The sequence below is a fragment of the Myxine glutinosa genome, chromosome 2, assembly GCF_964187855.1.
Source record: "Myxine glutinosa chromosome 2, kmMyxGlut1.1, whole genome shotgun sequence".
Classification (NCBI taxonomy): domain Eukaryota; kingdom Metazoa; phylum Chordata; class Myxini; order Myxiniformes; family Myxinidae; genus Myxine; species Myxine glutinosa.
The window spans coordinates 263,309,280-263,333,445 of record NC_136262.1 but is presented as its reverse complement, the minus strand read 5'-3'; the positions used below and the strand labels follow the sequence as shown (position 1 = coordinate 263,333,445).

Genomic DNA, 24,166 nt, shown 5'->3' with positions numbered 1-24,166 from the left:
GCATTGCAGCAAAGCTGAAATCTTGATTCTTCACTCCACGGAACTCTTCGGAACCAGGCCGAATCACAGTTCCCATATTCGGACAAGTGCAATCTGTCCGAAATGCTTTTCTTAGATAATAGAAGCTTCTTAGCACATGTTGAGGCAAAACCAGCACCAGTCAACCCTTTTGAGATGGTCCTGGAAACAGTCTTGCTTTCGCCAGTTCTGAACTCCTCTGTTTCCGCAGGTTTTTCTTTCTTTCCTGGAGAATTAAGAATTTCAGTCGTCTGTCATCTTTACTTGTTATGGTTCTAGGCCTGCCAGATCCCTTATTCCTTGCAGTAGAACCAATGTTCTGGAAATGCAGACCTATTGTCGTTGTGGTAGGCAAAGAGACAGGGATGTTCTTCTTTGGGAGCTTGTGGATTTCAGAATATGTCTTGCCTGCTTAACGAAGATGAGGAATTCGGTTTTTAATATCCCCATCAGTATAGAACTTCTCTTTCTTTGGAGGCATTTCGAAATTGAAACACAAAAGAGAATGACCTGCACTAACTGTACAAGTCATACATTCGAGCAATGTATGCACGACCTATGCACAAAACAGGCAAAAAACATGCCAACACCCTAAAAATGCTTTGCAGGTCTTTAAAAGTATACTTCTAACAGTAAAAGAAAGAAAAAAAAGAACATATATATATATATATATATATATATATATATATATATATATATATATATATATATATATATATATATAACGCACATGCACACACACACACACACACACACACACACACACACACACACAACAACAGGCATTTTAAGGCCATTTTCCCTGCAAGAGCGGGGGTTAGCCTTGTGGGTCCCCATGACAATCTTCTCCATTTTGCCCTATTTTCTGCATCTCCCCTTGTTAACCCCTTTGCCCGCATTTCTTCTTCCACCACCTTTCACCAAGTCTTTCTCAGTCTTCCCCGTCCTCTACTTCCTTCTACATTCATTTCCATCATTCTTCTCAACCAGTCACTTTCATCCTTCCTCAACACATGACCAAACCATCTCAACCTGTTTCTCTTCACAGCATCAATCACAGGCTCTATTCCCATCATCTTTCGCAATTTATCATTCGTCTTCCTCTCTCTCAACGATACCAACGATACTCCACACATCCACCGAACCATTCGCATTTCCACCCTTTCCAGCCTTCGTTGCTGCTCTACGTTCATTACCCATGTCTCGCTCCCATAAATCATAACACTTCTCGCACATGCAGCATACACCTTTCCCTTCAGCTTCAACGACACCCCTCCTCATCAGCACGCCACATATATATATATATATATATATATATATATATATATATATATATATATATATATATATATATGTGTATATGTATATATGTATATATATATATATATATATATATATATATATATACAGTGGTACCTCGGCTTACGAGTGCCCCAACGTACGAGTTTTTCGGGATACGAGCCGTCGCTCGGGCGGTTTGTTGCTTTGGGATACGAGCCGAGATCCGATGTACGAGCTCAAAAAATTTATTTTTTTGAATTTTCCGGTTGTGGCTTCCGGTTCCGGTCACGTGGTTATCTTGCCGTGAAAGCATCTCTGCTTGGATATAAAACACGCAATCGTCGAAATACATTAGCGAGGAATCTCCTTGCTCCAGCCGGTGACGTCATCGGCGGGGATCCCCGCCTCCAGAGTGGCTGGTCACGTGACCGCCAAAGCGTGTCGCGCGTGCGGGTATAATGAGCTACACCTGTGGATCACGTGACCACGGAAGCACGCCTCGCTTGAGAGGCATGGCTTTCGGTTTGCGTTTTGCTTTATAAGGCGCGATAAATGGGCTTTTGAGTGTTAGCGGTTCATGGCGTTGACGGTTCATGACGGTTCATGGCGTTGACGGTCAAAAACCCATTACATCAATTTTACCAGGCACTGTACAGTAAGTACAGTGGACACCAAATGCACGGTGGAAGGCTAGAAGTAGAAGATCGTCCAAGACAAGTGAGAATAAGCCATACTTTGGAGATGACGTCATTCGCTGGTCCGATAACCAAAGATGTGGTATAAAAAACCAGGTGAGCTAACAATGCAGCAATGAAGGAATTCGGCCAAGGCACCGGCACACAACGACCTACCTACATCGAAAGACTCAATGCCAATGGTGACAGAAGCCAAGACGGCCGGCTTAAACACCGCCGAAAGACCACGGTGTACCAACTTACGATGCAGAACATCTTGCACTTAATATGATGACAACAGGTGCCATCCTCTGACGTACCATTACAGGTACAGGTACAGTACACGTGAGCACAGAGCAAAAGTTCACTGAAACCGAGATTAAGAAAAAAGAAAAAACACCTCGTGGTCCGTGCTCGATATCCGAGTTTCAATCTTTTCAAACACATGATGCTCTCGGTCACGGTATCTCCTGCGAGCTGCTTCTCCTTCAACCACACAAACAACAACTTCTCCATATCTTCATGGATAGAGGTCCAGTTTATTTCTTTACATTCTCTTGTATTATGTACAGTATATACGAGGTCGTGCTTGTTTATACATTATTTGTTATTTATAAAGTACATTTTTGTTATTTAAAAGCACCTAACAAAAAAAATTGGTGTTTTTTTTTGAGGCTGGAACGGATTAATAGCATTTCAATGCATTTGAATGGGAAAATTTGCTTTGACTTACGAGCGATTTGGCTTACGAGCTCCGTCACGGAACGGATTAAACTCGTAAGCCGAGGTACCACTGTATATATATATATATATATTATATATATATATATATATATATATGTATATATATATATATATATATATATATATATATATATATATATATGTGTATATATATATATATATATGTATATATATATATATGTATATATATATATGTATATATATATATGTATATATATATATATGTATATATATATATGTATATATATGTATATATATATATGTATATATATGTATATATATATATGTATATATATATATATATATATATATATATATATATATATATATATATATATATATATATATATATATATATATATATAATTCCAGTAATCTCTGTGTGTATGTTTGTATGTTTGTATGTTTGTATGTTTGTCTGTGACCGCTGTTTCTCGACAACCACGGGTCCGATATACTTTAAACTTGCCAGGTATATTGCTGGGGACCCGAGGATGTGCCTTTTCAAGGTTTCATATTAATCGGAGAAGTAGTTACCGAGCTATGTCCAAAAAACGATTCAACCAATCAGAGAGCAGCGAGCTATCACGTGTGCCGAACGTGGCGAACAGACTCTGCCTCGGACGGCACATTTGAGAGCGTATTCATTTATTTCCCGTCGGCAAACTATGTTGGCGCTATGTTGGCGTTAAACTATGTTTTAAAAACTAATTAAAACTAATTTGCGAATCTTTCGCTTTGCGATTGCGTTAAACTCGCTCGGGTGTTAAACTATGTTTTAAAACTAATTAAAACTAATTTGCGATTCATTCGCTTTCCTGCGCGTTTGTGCACGCGATGGCGATTTCTTTACCAAACTCCGCAAGCCGTTAGCTTTGGACCAAACCATTTCATGTAAATAGAGGGGGGGGATTGTCACCGTACTCGCAAGCCGTTCGCTTTGGACCAAACCATTTCATGTAAATAGAGGGGGGGGATTGTCACCGTACTCGCAAGCCGTTCGCTTTGGACCAAACCATTTCATGTAAATAGAGGGGGGGGGATTGTCACCGTACTCGCAAGCCGTTCGCTTTGGACCAAACCATTGCATGTAAATAGAGGGGGGGATATACTTTTAGATATATATATAGTACGGGCATGCCCTAGAATCTATAATTCCAGTAATCTCTGTGTGTATGTATGTATGTATGTATGTATGTCTGTGACCGCTGTTTCTCGACAACCACGGGTCCGATATACTTTAAACTTGCCAGGTATATTGCTGGGGACCCGAGGATGTGCCTTTTCAAGGTTTCATATTAATCGGACAAGTAGTTAGCGAGCTATGTCCAAAAAACGATTCAACCAATCAGAGAGCAGCGAGCTATCACGTGTGCCGAACGTGCCGAACAGACTCTGCTCGGACGGCACATTTGAGAGCGTATTCATTTATTTCACGTTGGCAAACTATGTTGGCGTTAAACTATGTTTTAAAACTAATTAAAACTAATTTGCGATTCTTTCGCTTTCCTGCGCGTTTGTGCACGCTCTGGCGATTTCTTTACCAAACTCCGCAAGCCGTTCGCTTTGGACCAAACCATTTCATGTAAATAGAGGGGGGGGATTGTCACCGTACTCGCAAGCCGTTCGCTTTGGACCAAACCATTTCATGTAAATAGAGGGGGGGGATTGTCACCGTACTCGCAAGCCGTTCGCTTTGGACCAAACCATTTCATGTAAATAGAGGGGGGGATATAATTTTAGATATATATATAGTACGGGCATGCCTAGTATATATAAAACAGTTTGTGTGTGTGTGTGTGTGTGTGTGTGTGTGTGTGTGTGTGTGTGTGTGTGTGTGTGTGTGTGTGTGTGTGTAATGTTACCGGTAGACTCCTAAACGGAGAGGCTCACGTACTTGATATTTGGCACAAACATGGCCATTGAGCCTGGGAAGATCATGGTCGACCTAAAAATTTATTTAATCATATTTTTAAACCATATTTTTACCTCAGCGCATTTCAGCGAGGCATATTATGACCGGAATGGCAGAGCAGCGCGCTGATTCGCTCAGAGCGATCACGTGATGTTCGTTGCCGCCATTAACTCAGTTACGCGTTCGCACGTATTTCAGAGCGAAAAGCGATTCCGTTTTTTCACATTTCAGCGAGGAATATTGCCATTCACACCACATCGGTTTTTTTCCCTTTCATCTTTAGATCCATATTTTTTGCCATAACGTAGCGCATTATGGCTCTCTCGAGCTCGAGTTAGCCAATCACCTGGGAGCATGAGGCCACGTGGCCACGCCCACGACACGACGCAGAGTTGCAATCGATCGCTCAGAGCGATCACGTGATGTTCCTTGCCGCGCGATTGCGTTTTTTCACATTTCAGCGAGGAACATTGCCATTCACATCACATGGGTTTTTTTTTCTTTCATCTTTAGATCCATATTTTTTTTCAGCGAGGAATATTATACATGGATTCTGAATCGGTGGCAGAGCAGCGCGCTGATTCGACGATTCACGCGCCCTCCCCCATCCCCTCCCCCTCCCCCCTCCCCTCTCCCACCCCTCCCCCTCACCCCTCTCCTCCCCTCCCCCCCTCCCCTCCCCCTCTCCTCCCCTCCCCCCCTCTCCTCCTCTCCCCCCCTCCCCCTCCCCTTTCCCCCTCTTCTCCCTCACGTTTATACACGAAATGCCGGGTACTTCCCCCCCCTCTTCTCCCTCCCCCCCTCTCCTCCCCTCCCCCCGTTCCCCTCCCCTCCTCTTCCCCGCCCAGCAATGCCGGGTACTTCTGCTAGTATATATATATATATGAGCTGTTGGTCTGTCTGTGTATGTGTCTGTGTCACCATTTTTCTCAGAGATGGCTGAACGGATCTTCGTCAAACGTTCGGAGGTTCATCAGTGAGTGCCTGGGAGTGTTTTCGGCAAAAAAAAAAAAATTCTGAAAAAAAAAGTTCGTTTTTTTGGATTAAAAAAGAAATCGCTCAATAGTGCCTACGCCTTTTTAAATTTAATTAATGACAGTTATATACAAGTACACATTCGCATAAATAAATACAAAACAATCACCAGACATTTGAACACAAACAGATCAAACAATTCCGGAAGTGTACGAAGTTTGTCGTGAGGCTTCTTCTTCCTGATCAGCATCATACTTAACTCAGAAACGTGATGAACAGCACATTCACCAGCATATATTCAACGAAAAGGTCATGAACCCCTTTCCACTCCCTTCCTCACCCCTCCCTCTCCTGCTTCCTCCACCCCCCCCCAACCCCCCCCCCCTCCCCCCGCCATCCTCCCCCGCCCCACTCCTCCCTCCGCACACCCAGCTGCTATATAGATACTATATAGATAGACTTGGCCTCATTAGAACGTGGCCTCAGCAACGTGGCCTCATTAGAGTCTCCTGCTCCTGCTATATCGATACTCCAGGGATACTCCTGCTATATAGATAGATAGTCCTGAAAGGACAGTACCACAAACCCTCCCATCTGCTTTCTCAACAACCCTCTCAAATAGGTTCAGTCACCTAAACTCTTGGGTCTTGCTCTCAACCATGATGTACTTTGGGCAAGCCACATTTCAAAGTTGGACTCCAAAGCTACTCTGGGCATCTTCCATTGTACAAAGTCCTTCCTTGGCACACCTGAACTCCTCTCCTCACCTACAAGGCTTTCATCCACAGTTTGATAGAGTACTGCTCTCCCCTGTGGGTTGGCTCCACTGCCTCACTTCTTGCTCAGCCTGATGCCATGGAAATCGAGGCTTTCAAGATCATTGGAATCTCTCGCGATGAAGCTCAGTCTTTGGGCTTATCACTTCACCATCGTCGACAGGTCGCTCGCTTCTCTGTCTTCTTCTGCTCCATTTTTGGTCTTGCACACTGTGCCATCTCCGTGCTCTGCCCCCACCCCCCAAGTGTCTGCAGGATGCACGAGGTCCACCAGCAACCCCCGCCTAGTGAAACTTCCTAAATCCAGAACCACTGCTCACCTCCATTCATTTGTTCCTCTCTTTTCTGTGTGGAAACACAAACTTTTCCACCTGTGGAACCGTCTAACACTCTCTTCAATCTCATTCTTATCCTCTCACTTTTCAAGACAGCTGTTCAACACCATCTTAGGTCACCACCCTATCCAAAAGCATGATCTTTCTACCTTCCCAAAATTTAGCTTGCATATCACCCCTTGCATTTTCCTATAACCCTCATCGCTACCTGCATCCATTGTTTGTCCGTCCACCTTCTCCCTCTGCCTCGCCATTGTTGTTTCCCCATTCTCCTGTTGTTCCCTTTGTTATGTTGTCTCCTGATCTGTGTCCTCCCTCTTCCACGAGCCTCGACCATGTACAAGGAAGATGATTTGTAATACCTGTTACCACCAAAGGTGGCTTTATTTCGGTGACATGCCAATTTTGGAATTTTGGTGACATAGTGTCATTTTTTGGTCCGCAACTAAAACAGGTACTCTGAATTTTGAGGCATTTTTACCTTCGCCAAGAAAGGTAGACAGAGGTTGTGTTTTCACCCCTGTTTGTCTGTTTGTTGTCTGTCTGTTTGTCTGTGAGCACGATATCAAAATGTTATGGACGGATTTGGAAAAAACCTGGTGGACAGGTAGGGTGTGTGACGAGAACAAATGGAATCGATCTTGGTGAAGATTGAGATTCGATCTGGATTGTATAATTTTTTAATGATTCTTCACCATTGAGAGATTGGGCACAAAATGATAGAAAGCACGACAAAAATATATGCCGGATTCAGACGAACATTGGTGGATGAGTTGGGTAGGTGACGAGAACAATCGGATTAGATTTGGTTCAGGTCCGATGCAGATCCGGCCTATCGATGGATAGAAAACGTAAACTGTTCAGCTTGGCAAAGGTATGCATCTACAAAGTGCCGTTATAGTTATTATTATTACTAGCATCAGTACCTGCCCTCTGGGCGGGGCTTCAATTGGGAGGCGGGGCTTCAATTGGGAGGCCCAAATGAAAAGGCAAAATATCAGAAATTGAAGGCTTTTTTATTTTAAACGATTTATATAAACATCCGTTGAATCATATCACACGCAAATCATCAAAATCTAAACAGTATCTTCAGAATTTCAATAAAAGCCACATCACTGTTCATATCGGTAAATGTTATTCCATCGTGTTTGGAAAATTGGAAAAAATTGGAAAAACAATATGGCCTATTTTACTCCAGGGGGTCCCAGGATTACCCACCCAAAATTTCGTTGCGATCGGTTGAGCCGTTTTTGCGGTACCTGGGAACAGACGGACCGAAGATGATTATTACTACGAGTTTCACAATGTGACAGAGAAGACTTGGACTTGGAGCTGACAAAGGCACACTATTGCATTGAGTAGATTAGCAGAGATGTGTTTTTTTATATAGGGGATGACATGAGAGAGACGTGAGCTTCCTCTGACGGATTGGAGTGTACATTTGCAGTGGACAGCCACAGTGAGGCACTTGAGCAGGTGGCAAAACAGGTAAAGGAATGCAGTTCGGCTTTGCTTCATGCTGCCTGGTAGGTTGACAAGAAGGTGGTGGTGGATGATTGTGTAAGACGTGCGGCGGATGCTTTGAGAACGTTGATACATTTTTGTAACTTCAGTATTCCCTTTGGCTTACTTGTTCTTTACACACCTGTGTTGCTATTTCGCCATTTACATTAATAATAATAATAATAATTCATTTATTTTGTATAGCGCTTTTCATGAAGCCCAAAGGCGCTTTGACAGAGTGAAAAACATAATGCATAACAAAACATGAAAACAACAATTGCAAAAAGACAAGAATCAATAGGGAAATATTTAAAGCAAAAGGAGGGAGAAGGAGAAGTGATAGTCAGGGGTTAAATGCTGTGGGTTGAATGTTGTCACGTGTATTCGTGTTTGGTGAGACATGATGCACCTGCCCTTGAGCTGTCTGGCCTAACTTTGGTGACTGCCCCCATACTGTCCCGGTGGTGCTTCTCAGTCATGGCCTTCGCATCACAAAGTGTTCCATCCCTCGGGTGGACTTGAGCTTGTTGTGCCGACTGCGAACGCCCGTCGGTGGATGTTGAAGATCCCAGGACGTGTTTCACACAAAGTAGGCAACTTATTGCTGACACCCTGAAATTCCAGTTCCTGCCACCTTAAGTTGAATGTTAGGCCTGCACAACTGGTTCTTGAAAATGTGAAGATCATGATGGACTTTTCCACTTCACACTCCACAAAGCATCGATGCACCAACCTGGACTTCAGTAAGTTTTCCGTGTTCGCTTCGGAGGCCGCCACCCCATGTCCTGCATCTGCAGGTCCCTTCATTCGCTGGGTAAAGCATTTGAAATGTGTTTTCACGAATCTACAAACACAAGATCTTTCTCCCTCCACCATAAATTGATGGGAAAGTCGCCATGTTTTGGGATACCTGTTTTGTGCTGCATATTTTGTGTGAAGGTGCAAAGTGAACATTTTCCTCGAGATGCATCAATTGTAAATCCTTGACGTTTGGAGTTGTTTCTTTTTAATTGCTCGTTGTTTTCAGATGTCAGCATGGCGAGAATGTGATGTGAATGTAAACACCAGCTTGTTCAAAGTTCTTCTTCACTTTGTCGCCAATTCTTGCTGGGAATTTGCACACGGCACAGCAAAGCACTCGAGTGTTTGGATTGTGTCGGTATTCCAGCCAGCAATGCGTGCCGTGTGCCCGTGCAGCCGAACCGACCCGACAGCAAACGAGCAAGAGACGGAAACGGAAACCGTCATCGGGGAGTACCGCAACCGCAAACAACACGGGCAACAAGAAGAAGAGCCCGAGCAGCAACTTCAGCCTGGGAAGTCAGGTACCTGTAAGCAACGCCTTTTTTCTTCCGCACCTTTCGCTGCCACCATTTCGTGGTCAGTTTTGTGTTTCCAGCTCTCACCTTCTCCAATAACCCTGCTCCACTTCTCCCTCCAATTATAACCACCTCTCCCTCCAATTATAACCACCTCTCCCTCCTATTATAACCACCTCTCCCTCCTATTATAACCACCTCTTCCTCCTATTATAACCACCTCTCCCTCCAATTATAACCACCTCTCCCTCCTATTATAACCACCTCTCCCTCCTATTATAACCACCTCTCCCTCCTATTATAACCACCTCTCCCTCCTATTATAACCACCTCTCCCTCCTATTATAACCACCTCTCCCTCCTATTATAAGCACCCGCTCCCTCCTAATATAACCACCTCTCCCTCCAATTATAACCACCTCTCCCTCCAATTATAACCACCTCTCCCTCCAATTATAACCACCTCTCCCTCCAATTATAACCACCTCTCCCTCCAATTATAACCACCTCTCCCTCCTATTATAACCACCTCTCCCTCCTATTATAACCACCTCTCCCTCCTATTATAACCACCTCTCCCTCCAATTATAACCACCTCTCCCTCCTATTATAACCACCTCTCCCTCCTATTATAACCACCTCTCCCTCCTATTATAACCACCTCTCCCTCCAATTATAACCACCTCTCCCTCCTATTATAACTACCTCTCCCTCCAATTATAACCACCTCTCCCTCCAATTATAACCACCTCTCCCTCCAATTATAACCACCTCTCCCTCCAATTATAACCACCTCTCCCTCCAATTATAACCACCTCTCCCTCCAATTATAACCACCTCTCCCTCCTATTATAACCACCTCTCCCTCCTATTATAACCACCTCTCCCTCCTATTATAACCACCTCTCCCTCCAATTATAACCACCTCTCCCTCCTATTATAACTACCTCTCCCTCCAATTATAACCACCTCTCCCTCCAATTATAACCACCTCTCCCTCCAATTATAACCACCTCTCCCTCCAATTATAACCACCTCTCCCTCCAATTATAACCACCTCTCCCTCCTATTATAACCACCTCTCCCTCCTATTATAAGCACCCGCTCCCTCCTAATATAACCACCTCTCCCTCCTATTATAACCACCTCTCCCTCCTATAACCACCTCTCCCTCCAATTATAACCACCTCTCCCTCCTATTATAACCACGTCTCCCTCCTATTATAACCACCTCTCCCTCCTATTATAACCACCTCTCCCTCCAATTATAACCACCTCTCCCTCCAATTATAACCACCTCTCCCTCCAATTATAACCACCTCTCCCTCCAATTATAACCACCTCTCCCTCCAATTATAACCACCTCTCCCTCCAATTATAACCACCTCTCCCTCCAATTATAACCACCTCTCCCTCCAATTATAACCACCTCTCCCTCCTATTATAACCACCTCTCCCTCCTATTATAACCACCTCGCCCAGCTTTTATACCAACCTCTCCCTCCTATTATCACCACCCGCTCCCGTATCCTTACAAGTTATCCATACTTATCGCTCATTCCCCAGCCAATTGTTTAATTCTTCCTCCTCTTTCAATATTTATCTATTAGCAACATCTTTTTTCTTACCTGCCCCCTCCTCTGCTCTGATGTCCTCTTTATTTCCACCAAAATTCACCCCTTCCCATTTGCTTTCTCCAACAACCCTTTCCTTCTTTCTTTCTTTCCTTCATTTGCTGTTTCTTGTTAAAACACCGACGTGTTTGCATATTTGAGCGTGTGCAAACGTCCGTTTAGTTTCAGGTGCATAAGGCCACAGATTTGCAGACATTGCCGGTTTCTAGTGCTTATGGCGGTAATTGTGGGTGCACTGCGCTTTGACGCACAGATAGTACGGAGCTGCGCAAATCACCCAGGTGGGAGGGGGGGAGGAGGCAATCTGGCCTAGCCTAAACTTCTGGAGCTCAGAGGCACAGCGGAGCTAGTCGGTGGATTGGTAGATCGGTGGATCGCTAACTGGCTGACTCCCTGTACGTGTTTGGCGCCCCCTGGTGTGATTTACAGTTGAGTGACGGCTGTGTGGCCATTAAAAGCACAATGGCTGTAGGATATGTGCTTGATTGCCACCCTGGCAGAGAAGGCCCTAAAATTTTGATGTGGCCGAACTTTAAAAGTAAACATGTAATCAGCTTTGTTTATTTTATTAGTGTATTTTTCTCTTTTTTCAGGCTGAAACTGACGCTAACATGTTCAGCTGAAGCTTTCCTAATCCACAATCCGAGGTAGTCCAAAATTCGTGCCATTGTACTTTACTGGCCAGATTTACAAAGGTCTCTCTGTGCATGGGTAAACAAAGTTCAGTGGTTTGAATCAAATTTGACGATACAACCCACCACCCCCATCCAACCCCCCGCCCCCCATCCTCCTCGCCCCCCGCCTCATCCTATCGCTGCTTCTTTTAACTCTGAGACAAGTTAAACTAAAAACTGAGCCAAGTTGCTTTGTTGGTTTTCATGAACCCATGGAGCTTGATAAAGAGAAGAGACAATTGTTTCATTTTTCACACACTGTGCACAGCCTTTGTAAACTACGGTGCGCTCGCCTTGGCAAGATCTGTGGTCGCTTTGTCCACTCTAAAGTGAAAATGTCTGCAAATAACCTTGAACATTTCCGATAAATGTATGTTTACTTTCTTTGCCTGCACTTGCCAATGGCGACTGTTCCGAATGCCTGCTGTCCATGTGCTTTATTTCCTCATGAGTGTTCTGTTGCATCACAATTTGCATAATCTATGTGTTAAATTTAAAACTGAGTGTTATTGTGTCAATACCGCTGATTTGTAAACTATCACAAGATACCTAAAGTCGAAGAGCTAAAGCACGAACTACATTGATGAATTGTGTGTGGGTGCATTTTAAAGTGTAGTGTTATGTAGATACAAGGGGCAAAAAGGGTAAACTTGCATGCAGGGTGGCACGGGCTGCCTGCAACCAGACAGCAGGGTGAGGCCCGGCATGGGCTGTGTGCACCCGGTCCCACAGGACGTGATGGTCGTGGGGGAGCCGACGCTGATGGGTGGGGAGTTTGGGGACGAGGACGAGCGGCTGATCACCCGCCTCGAGAACACTCAGTACGACGCAGGGGCCGCGGCGGCGGCCGCCGGGGCCGCCAACGGTCTCGCAACTGACGACGAGGACTTTGCCGGATCACCGGCGTTGGGTGGAGGCAGCCCCTGGGCGGGCAAGCCACCTGGGGCCGAAGCCAAGGCCGAGGGCCATGTCCAACAGGTGGCTCAATGATTAGTCACCACTGCAACTTTTTGATCCTCTCCACTCCTCCTGCCGTCCCTCTTGTACCTCTTCTCGCCCTGCTTTTCTTGCTCCTTCCACATCAGGAGGGAGTGCCGGGCATTGCAACTGCGGACTCGAAGCGGGCCTTGACTCCGTGTCTCTTGACCTTTGTCCACACCCTTGACCTCACCCCCTCAGTATCTTTATTCGAAATTTTCCCTGATTTACCTCATCCCTTCCCACCCCGATGTCTCTTTCGGTCCCTTTCTGTCGTCTGTCCCTTCGTGATACTTCTCCCCTGAAAGCGGCTCGGCACTCTGTGCCTCCATGACCTGCTGGAGTCAGAGACTGTGTACAGCTCTCCCCGGTGTTGTGGCCTCAAGCTGCCTTGCCAAGTGACCTCCTTGGACAGAAGCCAGACAAACGTTAACGGGTCTTGTGTTTTTTTTTTTTAATCCCCCAGACTTATTCATTCATTCATTACTTATTTCTCTCTCTCTCTCTCTCTCTCTCTCTCTCTCTCTCTCTCTCTCTCTCTCTGTCTCTGTCTCTCTCTCTGTCTCTGTCTCTGTCTCTGTCTCTATCTCTATCTCTCTCTCTCCCCTCTCGCCCCTCTCTCCCCTCTCTCCCCTCTCTCCCCTCTCTCCCCCCTCACCCCCCTCACCCCCCTCCCCCCCTCTCTCTCCTCTCTCCTCTCTCTCTCTCCCCTCTTTCTGTTTGTCCATGCCTTCATTCTTTCTGTCTTCCTTCCCACCCCTCATTTTCTCTGTCCCCTCCCCTTATTCTCTTTATCTGCCCCCCTCCCACTGCTCATTCTCTGTCTGCCCCTCATTCTCTCTCTCTCTCTGTCCCATCATTCTCTTTGTCTGCCCCCTTCATCCTCTTTGTCTATTTCTCCACCCCTCATTCTCTGTCGGCCCCATCCCTCATTCTTTCTGTCTGCCTCCCCCACCCCTCATTGTTTCTGCCTGCCTCCCCTAACCCTCAATCCTTCTGTCTGCCTTCCCCACCCATCATTCTTTCTGTCTGCCTCCTTCACCCCGTATTCTCTCTGTCTGCCCCCCTTATTCTCTCTGTCTGCCCACCCTCCTTATTGTCTCTGCCTGCCCCCCTTATTGTCTCTGTCTGCCCCCCTTATTGTCTCTTTCTACCCCCCTTATTCTCTGTCTGCCCCCTTATTCTCTGTCTGCCCCCTTATTCTCTGTCTGCCCCCTTATTCTCTGTCTGCCCCCGTATTCTCTCTGTCTGCCCTGCTTATTCTCTCTGTCTGCCCTGCTTATTCTCTCTGTCTGCCCCGCTTATTCTCTCTGTCTGCACCCCTTATTCTCTCTGTCTGCCCGCCCTCCTTATTGTCTCTGTCTGCCCCTTATTGTCTCTGTGTGCCCCCTTATTGTCTCTGTCCGCCCGCTTATTCTCTCTGTCTGCCCCCTTATTCTCTCTGTCTGCCCCCTTATTCTCTCTGTCTGCCCCCTTATTCTCTCTGTCTGCCCCCTTATTCTCTCTGTCTGCCCCCTTATTCTCTCTGTCTGCCCTGCTTATTCTCTCTGTCTGCCCTGCTTATTCTCTCTGTCTGCCCCGCTTATTCTCTCTGTCTGCCTCATTCTCTCTGTCTGCCCCCTGTATTCTCTCTGTCTGCCCTGCTTATTCTCTCTGTCTGCCCCGCTTATTCTCTCTGTCTGCACCCCTTATTGTCTCTGTCTGCCCCCCTTATTCTCTGTCTGCCCGCTCTCTTTATTCTCTCTGTCTGCACCCCTTATTGTCTCTGTATGCCGCCTTATTGTCTCTGTCTGCCCCCCTTATTCTCTCTGTCTGCCTCAATTCCTTCACTCTTCCACCCCTCCATTCTCTATGTGCTCCCTTCATTTTCTCTCTCTTTTCCCCTTCTCTCCCTCTCTGTCTGCCTCTCTTTACTCTTTGTCACTCTTACATTTCTTTTTGTAGACACTCCTCCATTTATGAGAGCCACTGCTAATGCACGTGGATAACCTTCGCCCTGCACCCCCACCATCAATCACCACCACCACTTCCCCTTTAAGTTTCGTGGCAAATCCCGCATTGCCGATGTACAGCAAATGGGAACTGTGATTGCGGGTCCTAAATATTTGATACTTTGTCCGCAGCCGATGGACGTGTGATTTCAAGGTGGCGTGCACGTAATGAGCGAATCGAACCGTTTCTGGTTCCGAATTGTCCATGCCTCGTCCATGAACCTTTCTGTCCTGCTAAAGTGGTCTCGCGGACAGCCTTTCGGAGCAGCTGTTTGTAATTTTCAACTGTGGTAACATGTGGGGTTTATTTTTCTCTTTGATTTTATTTGCTTCTTAGTTAAGAATACGTTTTGAGCAAAGTTTAGTCGTGTACAGAAATTTGCGAGACATTTACCATCCCTGTGATGTTGATAAAGGTGAAAGGTCAGACGAACAACGACGGCGTCCATTATGATTGTTCCACCATTTCACGTGTTTTCGGGTTTTTTCATTTTAGAATCTCCATGTCGCCATGAAATTAAATCCCAAACGCCCCGAATAAGAGAGCCGTGAGCGGAAGAGCAAATCCTCGAGCGACGCGAGGCCACGGGCTCGAAAGGCCTGCGCACGGCGTCCCGTCGCTCGACTTGTTTTCTTGTACCGTATGATGCTGTTAGTCGTTTAAAAACCCTGCTGCTTGTCCTCCGATATTTAAAGTACCACGCGTCGATGTGACCCCTGGCCCAGAGCGATTCATTTTATCAAGTGCAGCTTTACAGCGCTAAAGAACACCACAATTATTTTCTATAAACTCTTGAACTACACGCTGAGATCCTAAGACTTTCTTAATTACCCTTATTTTTGCATAGAATCCGCAATCCGGGAAAGGCCTCTGTTTAGTTCTGGTTTAACAGTACCCCGTTTTGTGAGCCGTCTCGATGACGGTGAGTAGCTTTTTACGTTTGTGTATCAGTGTTTGCTCTGAAATAAATATTCATAATTGTTTGTGTTCTACCTGTTTTGCACTGACCGGTTCCTGTGTCCGCAGGCTCGTGGCCTGTAACCCTCAGCGATGAAGTCTTTGAAAGAACGGCCCTTGGTCTGGACTATTGGGTATGACTCGATGACAACAGGAGAGTTGAAGTTGAATTATTCTTTAATTTGAATGGGCGATCCAAGCTAATTCGGGACGTTTTGTTTTTTTCTAACGGATGTCAAAGCTCCTGGAAGAGCAGAACTACAGAGGGTGAAGGATCCACACACAGAAAGTAGGGTGAAGTCGTACCGGGTGGACAATAAGTCGCGGATGCACTTCAACACGAGATGATTTGCAGGTGAAGGGGGAACAGGGTCTCGACGGATGTGGTTGTTGTTCTTTTATAACCCCAGACAGTTCTCTCGAACAAGCCCGCGGCACAGAGACGGCCGACCGATCTTGCGAGAGGAAGAGGGAAAGAGCCGGTCCATGGGAGCCGATCGGCACTGACCGCGACCGCGCTGTCCTGACGAATCCGGGCAGCGGGGAAGACTGGGAAGATTTGGCCTCCGACTCCATTGAGGGAGAGGGTGCGACAACCACCGCAGAGAGGCATCCTCGATAGTTGTAGCGGATGCGATGAACCTCAGAGGTAAAAATGGTAGAGACCAAGAGGCGCGGGTAGATACAAGAATTGAAGGTCTGGAAGGAAGAGCATGAATACACACGGAACAATATGGTTCCATGAATGAGAGAAGACGGGTTGAAATAATGCAGGTGAGCATTAAGCCAAGACTTGGGGTGGTGGTGGGTAACAAGGTAAGTGATTCTTGGAGGGATCCCACTGCAGCCTGAGGTAGGGATGAAGAACAGTCTTGCACATGCTCGTCAGGATTTGCCCGCTGAATTGGTGCATTTTCCAGTGATAGGTCATTGATTTGCACCAAGGCCAAGATTGGTGACATAAACACTACATTGAGGAACACCGACCTGTAGAGATACAGCATATGGAAGAGGTAGAGTATGGGAGAGATTGTATGGCACCCTGGTTATGAATCGGATCAACTTTGGCAACTTCACCATCCCATATATTTCCAAACACTTATGACCGACCTTCCCCTTTTCAAAAAGCAAATTTGTTACTTCCTCAAAAACTTAGATTATTCTCCCTTTCGTCACTTTTCTTTCATTTAAGGCCTGGCGTCGATGGGAACTATGTAGTCCTTCAACATTGACTGAAGCCTTCAACATAAAAAAAAAATGATGCAGGCAGACTTCCTTCAGATAAAGGAGAGCGATGCAGTCAGTGGAGGAACAAGACTTAAGGATTAAAGCAGTGATTCCATTGGGCCTAGTAGCAGTGGAAGAGTCAAGATTGGCCAGGAATTCCTTTATTTGATGGGAGTGAAGCTCATTCTGGAGGAAACTTTGATCAAAAAGGTAAGACCAGTACAGGACGAGAGGGGTTTGAGGCCTCGGGCCTTTCTGCAAAGACAGTAAAGGCTCTCGGCCTTCGCACGAGTGCCCATCGTGACCGGTCACACGTATACCAGCTGCAGTATTTGGAGATCTTGAGCGATCGGTGTCCGTTTCATGAATTACGAGGACGGTAGACCGTGGGCGAATCAACATAGGATCAAGGCATTGTGCCCCATGCTCCGTTGGGATGTGTGTGGCACATATGTTATTCCAACATTTACTTTGGTTCATAAGGGGATTCTTTGGTCCAGTGCTACTCTTTCAAAAGCAGCATTTTAGTGTTCATCACAAGTAAGGGTCTACCAAAGTTTCATTGGCACCACATGGAGACCAGGCTGGGGGAATCAATTGACTCGCTCCCTAAAGTGCTCCAACTTGGTTTATACAAACAATCTGACAGGACCAGGGTAATCTTGAGTGTTCTGTCCATCACTATAGGAGTGACTCGTACGCCATTACATCACACAATTAAGTGCATGGGATACAGACAGATACCTCATGCCCGAAACCTGCTACACACTGGCATTGCATGGATTTGCTGAAGTCTCTTCACACCAATTGTCCCATTAAGTTGGGATTTGTAGTTCCTGGAGTGTGTCCTCCAACAAAAATCTTTCAAGAACTGGCTGAGCAGACCTGACATTCAACTGAAGTGTTGGAATGATTTTGTAATTCCTTCACGGTGCCGAAGACGACTCGTTTACCCTTCGCAAAAGACACCAACTATGCCAATTGAGGGAATACCCGACTCAGCATCTACCCCCAGAGACAGCCCACTTTGTCTCGCAACACCTGGCCTGTGAAGTGGCAATCTGACAGTTTAGAGTTGAGTCGGGAATCAAAAATCCCTTTAGAATTGCACCAGGAATTCTTGGCTCCAATAAACGTTTCACTTTTAAAGTGTGGGCCTTGTTCTACGAAAGAACACCAGGTTGTGGTATTCCCAAATGAAAGGGAAGACCATGCAGGTGCTCGCTGAATAAGAGGAATGAACACCCTGCAGGTACATGATGATCCTCCATGAGTAAAGGGACCACAGTGCTGATATCAGATGATGCAGGTGCTCGCCGAGCTAAAAGGAACATAAGGTTCCAGGTGGTGTTAATTGCTGAGGAAAGGGAGCAACACCAAATAGCACGTGAACATGGAGGGCACCTTGAGATGATTGCCAGGTGATTGGGGAAGGGGGCAGTGTGTGGTTTGGCAAAATTTCAATGGGAAAAAATAGGGAACGGTGATGGGATCGAGAAAAGAGAGTAGAGGAGTGAGCGATGAGGGGGATTTGGGAGATAGTGGGTTGGGTTGAGGAATGGGCTTGGGAGTAAGGGCAGAGCCATAGAAACCAGAGTTTGGCCAACATAACAATAGGTGCCATGTTGTTACTCAACTGTTCATGTGCGGGTATCGTTGATTATGTACTATTGGAATGCAACTTTGAGACCTTTAAGATCCCTGAGACCTTTTTTTACAGACCTTTGACTTTAGACCCGCAGATCCTCAACATTTTCGACCCTTAGACTCTCAGCGCTTTAACTTTAGACTCTTATTGAAAGACCCCTTTCGACCCATTAACCCTTCAAAAAGCTCAATACCCTGAGATACTTGACATCATTTAACTCTCATAACCCTTAAGACACCTTAGACCCATAAGCCCCCTTTAGACCCTCAATACCCTTGGCACTTTAGACACTCAAAACCCCATTAGACCCTCAATACACTTTAGACACTCAAGACCCTTTGCTATGAGCCTAACTTTTAATAACTTAGGATGAACTCTTTGAATGCACGTCGTATGCCAAGTCACACAGTTTCTTATATGTCAGCATGCCTTCACTGAGATATATCATCCCCATAATACATCACATCCCATGACATTTCATGGTTTTCTACAGTGGTAATATTTCTTTCATGTATGTAATCTATGATCCACTCATGATTGTGGGGTCCCATATATGTAACAATATGTAATGTTACATGACATATGCCTGTCAATCAAAATAAAGACCAATTACTGCACAGTGGTTACAAGAAGGAAGCCGGACATTAACAATACACACACACACACACACACACACACACACACACACACACACACACACACACACACACACACAATATATATACATATAATATATACATATACATATATACTTTTTTAATATATATAAACACGTATGGTACTTAAATACAATGCAGGTTTAACTCCAGATGCAGTACTTAAATACAATGCAGGTTTAACTCCACAGGCGGTACTTAAATACAATACAGGTTTAACTCCACATGCCGTACTTCAATGCAGTGCAGGTTTAACTCCACGTGGGACGTAAAACAGTGCAGGTTCAACTCCACGTATGGTACTTAAATACAATGCAGGTTTAACTCCACATGCTGTACTTAAATACAGTGCAGGTTCAACTCCACACATGGTACTTAAATACAGTGCCGGTTTAACTCCACACGCGGAACTTAAATACAATACCGGTTTACCTCCACATGCAGTACTTAAATACAGTGCAGGTTTAACTCCATGTGCGGTACTTAAATACAGGACGGGCTTAACTCCACATGCTGTAACATCTTCCAAAACAGGTTCGACTCCATGTGTCATCCCTTCTTACAGCCCAGGTTCAACTCCATGTGCAATACTTCCTTAAATTGAGTGCAGGTTCACCTCTATGTGGAGTCCTAAAATTGTGCAAGTTTAACTCCAGGTGGCACATCTTCTTACAGTGCAGGTTCAACTCTACGTGCAGTGTTTTATTGTATAGAGTGCAGATTCAGCTCCACTTTCTGTACTTAAATTGTGCAGGTTAACCTCCATGTGCAGTTCTTATATCTTGCAGGTTTAACTCCATGCATGGTACCTTTGTGCAGGACAGGTTTAACTCCATCCTGTATCTTTTACAGTGTAGGTTTAACTCCCCGTGTGGTATCCCCATTCTTGAAGTGCAGGTTTAACTCCACGTCATGTGGTGCCCTCTTACAGTGCAGGTTTAACTCCACATTCGGTACCTTCTTACAGTGCAGGTTTAACTCCACATTCGGTACCTTCTTACAGTGCAGGTTAACTCCACACGCGGTACTCAACGACAATACAGGTTTAACTCCACACGCGGTACTTAAATACAGTGCAGGTTTAACTCCACATTCGGTACCTTCTTACAGTGCAGGTTAACTCCACATTCGGTACCTTATTACAGTGCAGGTTTAACTCCACATTCGGTACCTTATTACAGTGCAGGTTTAACTCCACATTCGGTACCTTCTTACAGTGCAGGTTAACTCCACATTCGGTACCTTCTTACAGTGCAGGTTAACCACATTCGGTACCTTATTACAGTGCAGGTTTAACTCCACATTGGATACCTTATTACAGTGCAGCTTTCACTCCACGTTCGGTACCTTCAGTGTCAATTCAATCCACATGTGCGGTACTTACCTTTTTACAGTACAGGTTTAGCTCCACATTCGGTACCTTCTTTCAGTGTAGATTCAATCCACATCATGTGCGGTACTTACCTTTTTACAGTACAGGTTTAGCTCCACGTTCGGTGCCTTCTTGGAGTGCAGATTCAGTGTGGGGTTGTCTGACTCTGTAGCTCATCTACTATCAACACAAGCCCAGGTTTTTCGCATGTCACCTGTGAATAACCATCTTCGCCCATGAAAGGATGATCCGCACGTGTGACAGATGTACAGTACTCATCATTTCATATTCAATGCTTAATTTTATGGTGTTCAAAAAAAAAAAGGATCAAAACTGTGAAAAGAGCAAAATATTTATTGAAAAAATAAATAATTTCTGTTAAATAATCACGACTTTTTGTGCCATTACCCACAATCCAAGCGTTTCCATCACAATAAATCGATGACAATGTCAAACAAAACGATATTAAATTTGGGATTGGATTCCTTTGGACTAGTTTGGCAGCTTTTAGAGCTCGAGGAAACACAAAACCCACTTTGTACGTGGTATCTATTTGCGAAACCTATTATTTCATGAAATTATTTACAATTTTAACAAATTGAGAAAAGTCCTCTTTCCCCACACCTTCACAAACAACATGGTACACAACCAATCGAGGGATGGATGGAAGAGGGTAGGACACCAGCCCACGTGACACGAGTGCTTCGTGCATCAAATTGGTTCAGGTGGAAGAGTGTACACTGGTTTAGTTCACGTACCATGTATGCACCTTTACACCGAATCAGAACCACTATTGAAATGGTTCATTTTCATCGGCCAATAGAAACCGTTTCCCCAAATGTGCTGATTACCCTGAAAATGCTCGGTGTTACAAATGCAAGAACACCCAGGAATCTCTTTTCCTCACATGACAATTGCTTCCGGAAAGGTTTCCAGTGTTAGGAGCCGTGCACCTCCAAGCCTCAAGCTCAAACCAAAATGCATAGATGAAAGCACCTGTGATCCCGCAAATCAAAACCCATCGACTATACGAATGCCAGTTTGGTACCTGCCCATGTTCAAGGACAAGCTTTGCATTCGGCAATTTCTCCGAGCAAAAGGCGCATTAAAAACGGACGAATGAGACGTATGGTGAGCTCGGAGTCATCCTGATCGAACACTCGCTCCGAAACAGTAGCATCCACGTCATCCGAGCCGTGACGTAGCATAATGCGCAACACTTCTGTTGCCGTCATGCCGTCTGGACAAAGTTCCCAAATTTCATCCAAATATCCATCCAGTCCTCTGAACCTGCTGAGGGCAACGACGAAAGACTTGAAGACGTCGGCCTGTAACACTCGGCTCCAGGTGGGGCTCCCCTTCGCCGCCCGTACCGCCTGCTCCCATTGCCCCGCGTCGAGCAGCATGCAGACCCCTTGGACCGCGTCCTCAGGCTCTCCGCGACAAAGCAGCTCCGAGCGCAGCGTCACCGACTCCTGATCCGCTCCGTCTGGGAGAGAAAAAAGGACCCGCAAATGAAGGGGCGTCGCCTCCAGGTTAGTGGAACCTGTGGCGGTGAACTTCCGGTGGTCCTGGGCCGCGTCGAGGAACACCAGCAACGAGTGGCACCGGTGCAGGTGCAGAGCGGTGCAGATCTGCTCGAAGAGGGCTTGTGCACCACCGCAGGTCCCTTCCTGCAGAACCGCTTTCCACAGTTCATGCAACGCTCCCTCATCGGCTTCCTCTTTCCTCGCACCGACCTTCAACACGTCCCACACCATATCGATCGTCCCTTCTGGAAAAAATTCCAGCAGTTCCTTGAGGTTCAAGCGCTTGTCCTCGACGTTGTTGTGGAATATTCTCATTATCTCTGCTTTGATGATGATGCACGCGTACTCTTCAAACTCGTTTGAAGACAACTCCGATTTCAGTTCTTCGACTTCCACGTATTCATCCAGTAAAGGTTTCAGTTGATCCGCCAACTCCAGGTATTCAGGATTCCAACAGCAATTCCTGATGCCCGGTGGCTCCTGGAGGATCGCCAGCAGAGCCGTGAGCTCCTTCCCCATGCTGTGCTTCAACTGCTGCACGCTCATCCTGCTTCCGGTGACACTTCGCGTTTGGAAGTAACTGCAGGCCTCTTCGTACACCCATCGGCACACCGTGTCTTTTTGTCTGCCGGCGTTCCTTCGAGATCCATTTCTGGTCTTCAGGTATTCCAAGGTGTGCAGCCCTGAACTCGTGATCAGGCTCAACATGTCGTGGCATTTGCACTGCGGAATGATGCCCAACACCTTATCACGCATGAACAACTCGAAGCACTTGTTGTTTTCCAAGTCAACAACGGTCATGATTTTCCCTCGTATCAATATTAATGTGTCACCACTGGTGAACATCTCCAGGGTATCTGCGCATCGTGACCAGTCATCCTTGACCGCAAACGTGCACATGCACCTGCTCATTCCATGGTCCCGCAGCAGCCAAACGTTCCCATCGGAAGCTGCCACAAGCATACCGGCTCGAGACCCCGAGATACGTGCATGACACAGGACGGACACGTCCGATGGACAACCCGTCCACTCGTCCACGATGGTCGAAAAGTCCAATTCCGTGGCGCGTTTAGCAGTCACGACACCATGGCCCAGCGCGACCACCGAAAGCTCATCGGCCTCTGGTGTCCACAACATCACCACGGGCCCTCTGGATGGAGGACCATGTGGAACGGGACGCAAACAAATCCCATCTCCCGTGGATACGACGTGGATACCTGGACAACTGTGTAGTAGGACCGTCGAAGCACCTAGAGTAGGAAGTCCTTGTGTAGACCACGTCATGGACCTCTTGCACACACAGTTGTTTAGGGTCGCTGCGCTGTCTGCGCTCCGGTGGGCAGAACAAGGTCGTTCTTCGCACCAAACGATCCACGTGGGCAGCACAGCCACGGAGACCACCTTGGAGGACGAGGCCACGCACAGGTTCATTCGACTCCACAAGGACCAACCGGTGGAGCGGACGCGCCTCCAGCACTCGGCCCGCCCCGTTTCGAACACCACCAGCAGAACCCTCTCGGAATCCTCCGACACGTCCAGAGGCAACACGTCCACCACGGCCGCGTCACCGGTCGAAATGTCCAAGTAACGGAAGCCCGCGGGAAGCAGGACGGGACCCGCGGACTCGAAGGTTTGAAGATCCCGTCGTGAGTTCGAGAGGACGCACAACGTGCGGGCCCCGTGCTGCCAACGTGCGGCCACGCACTCGCCCAGCAGCCGCAGCAGTAACGAGCCGCGGTCGAATCGGATCTCACGGGCAAGCTCCATAAGCGCCACCTCGAATCCTCGATCCACACTGGCTCTGACACGACCGTCCGGCGTCCACTCTGTAGTCTGTAAACTCCGCCTCCGCAAACACATCTTGGGAAGCCTCGCCCACAACTGACGAGGCTCCGCCCTCCCTTCGCGAATTGCGTCTCACACGCCGGGTCGTATTCATCCTTATTTTTATGAATGACA

The 24,166-nt window shown here is 46.4% G+C and overlaps 2 protein-coding genes across 16 annotated transcripts in view; one reads left to right on the top strand and one right to left on the bottom strand.

Annotated features, from left to right (window-relative positions):
• LOC137420580 (LIM domain-binding protein 2) overlaps window positions 1-15,801 on the top strand; it is a 599,034-nt gene extending 583,233 nt beyond the window's left edge. For 4 of the 15 annotated variants that reach the window (XM_068105754.2, XM_068105750.2, XM_068105748.2 and 1 more), the window contains 2 exons: window positions 9,419-9,552; window positions 12,509-15,801. In XM_068105754.2, the coding sequence (XP_067961855.1) occupies window positions 9,419-9,552; window positions 12,509-12,838 (464 nt within the window). In that variant the 3' untranslated portion in view covers window positions 12,839-15,801. The other 11 variants (XM_068105749.2, XM_068105755.2, XM_068105757.2 and 8 more) reach the window with 8 other exon arrangements.
• A 5,216-nt stretch (window positions 15,802-21,017) lies between these two features.
• On the bottom strand, window positions 21,018-24,038 carry LOC137420578 (BLOC-2 complex member HPS6). Its single transcript, XM_068105745.2, has one exon. It carries the CDS (start codon window positions 23,972-23,974, stop codon window positions 21,737-21,739), a length of 2,238 nt encoding a protein of 745 aa, XP_067961846.2. The 5' UTR covers window positions 23,975-24,038; the 3' UTR covers window positions 21,018-21,736.
• Window positions 24,039-24,166: the final 128 nt, after the last annotated feature.

What these genes read in the sequence shown, in the direction of transcription:
- LOC137420578 (XM_068105745.2), bottom strand. Translation starts at nt 23,974, where the DNA reads ATGGAGCTTGCCCGTGAGATCCGATTCGACCGCGGCTCGTTACTGCTG.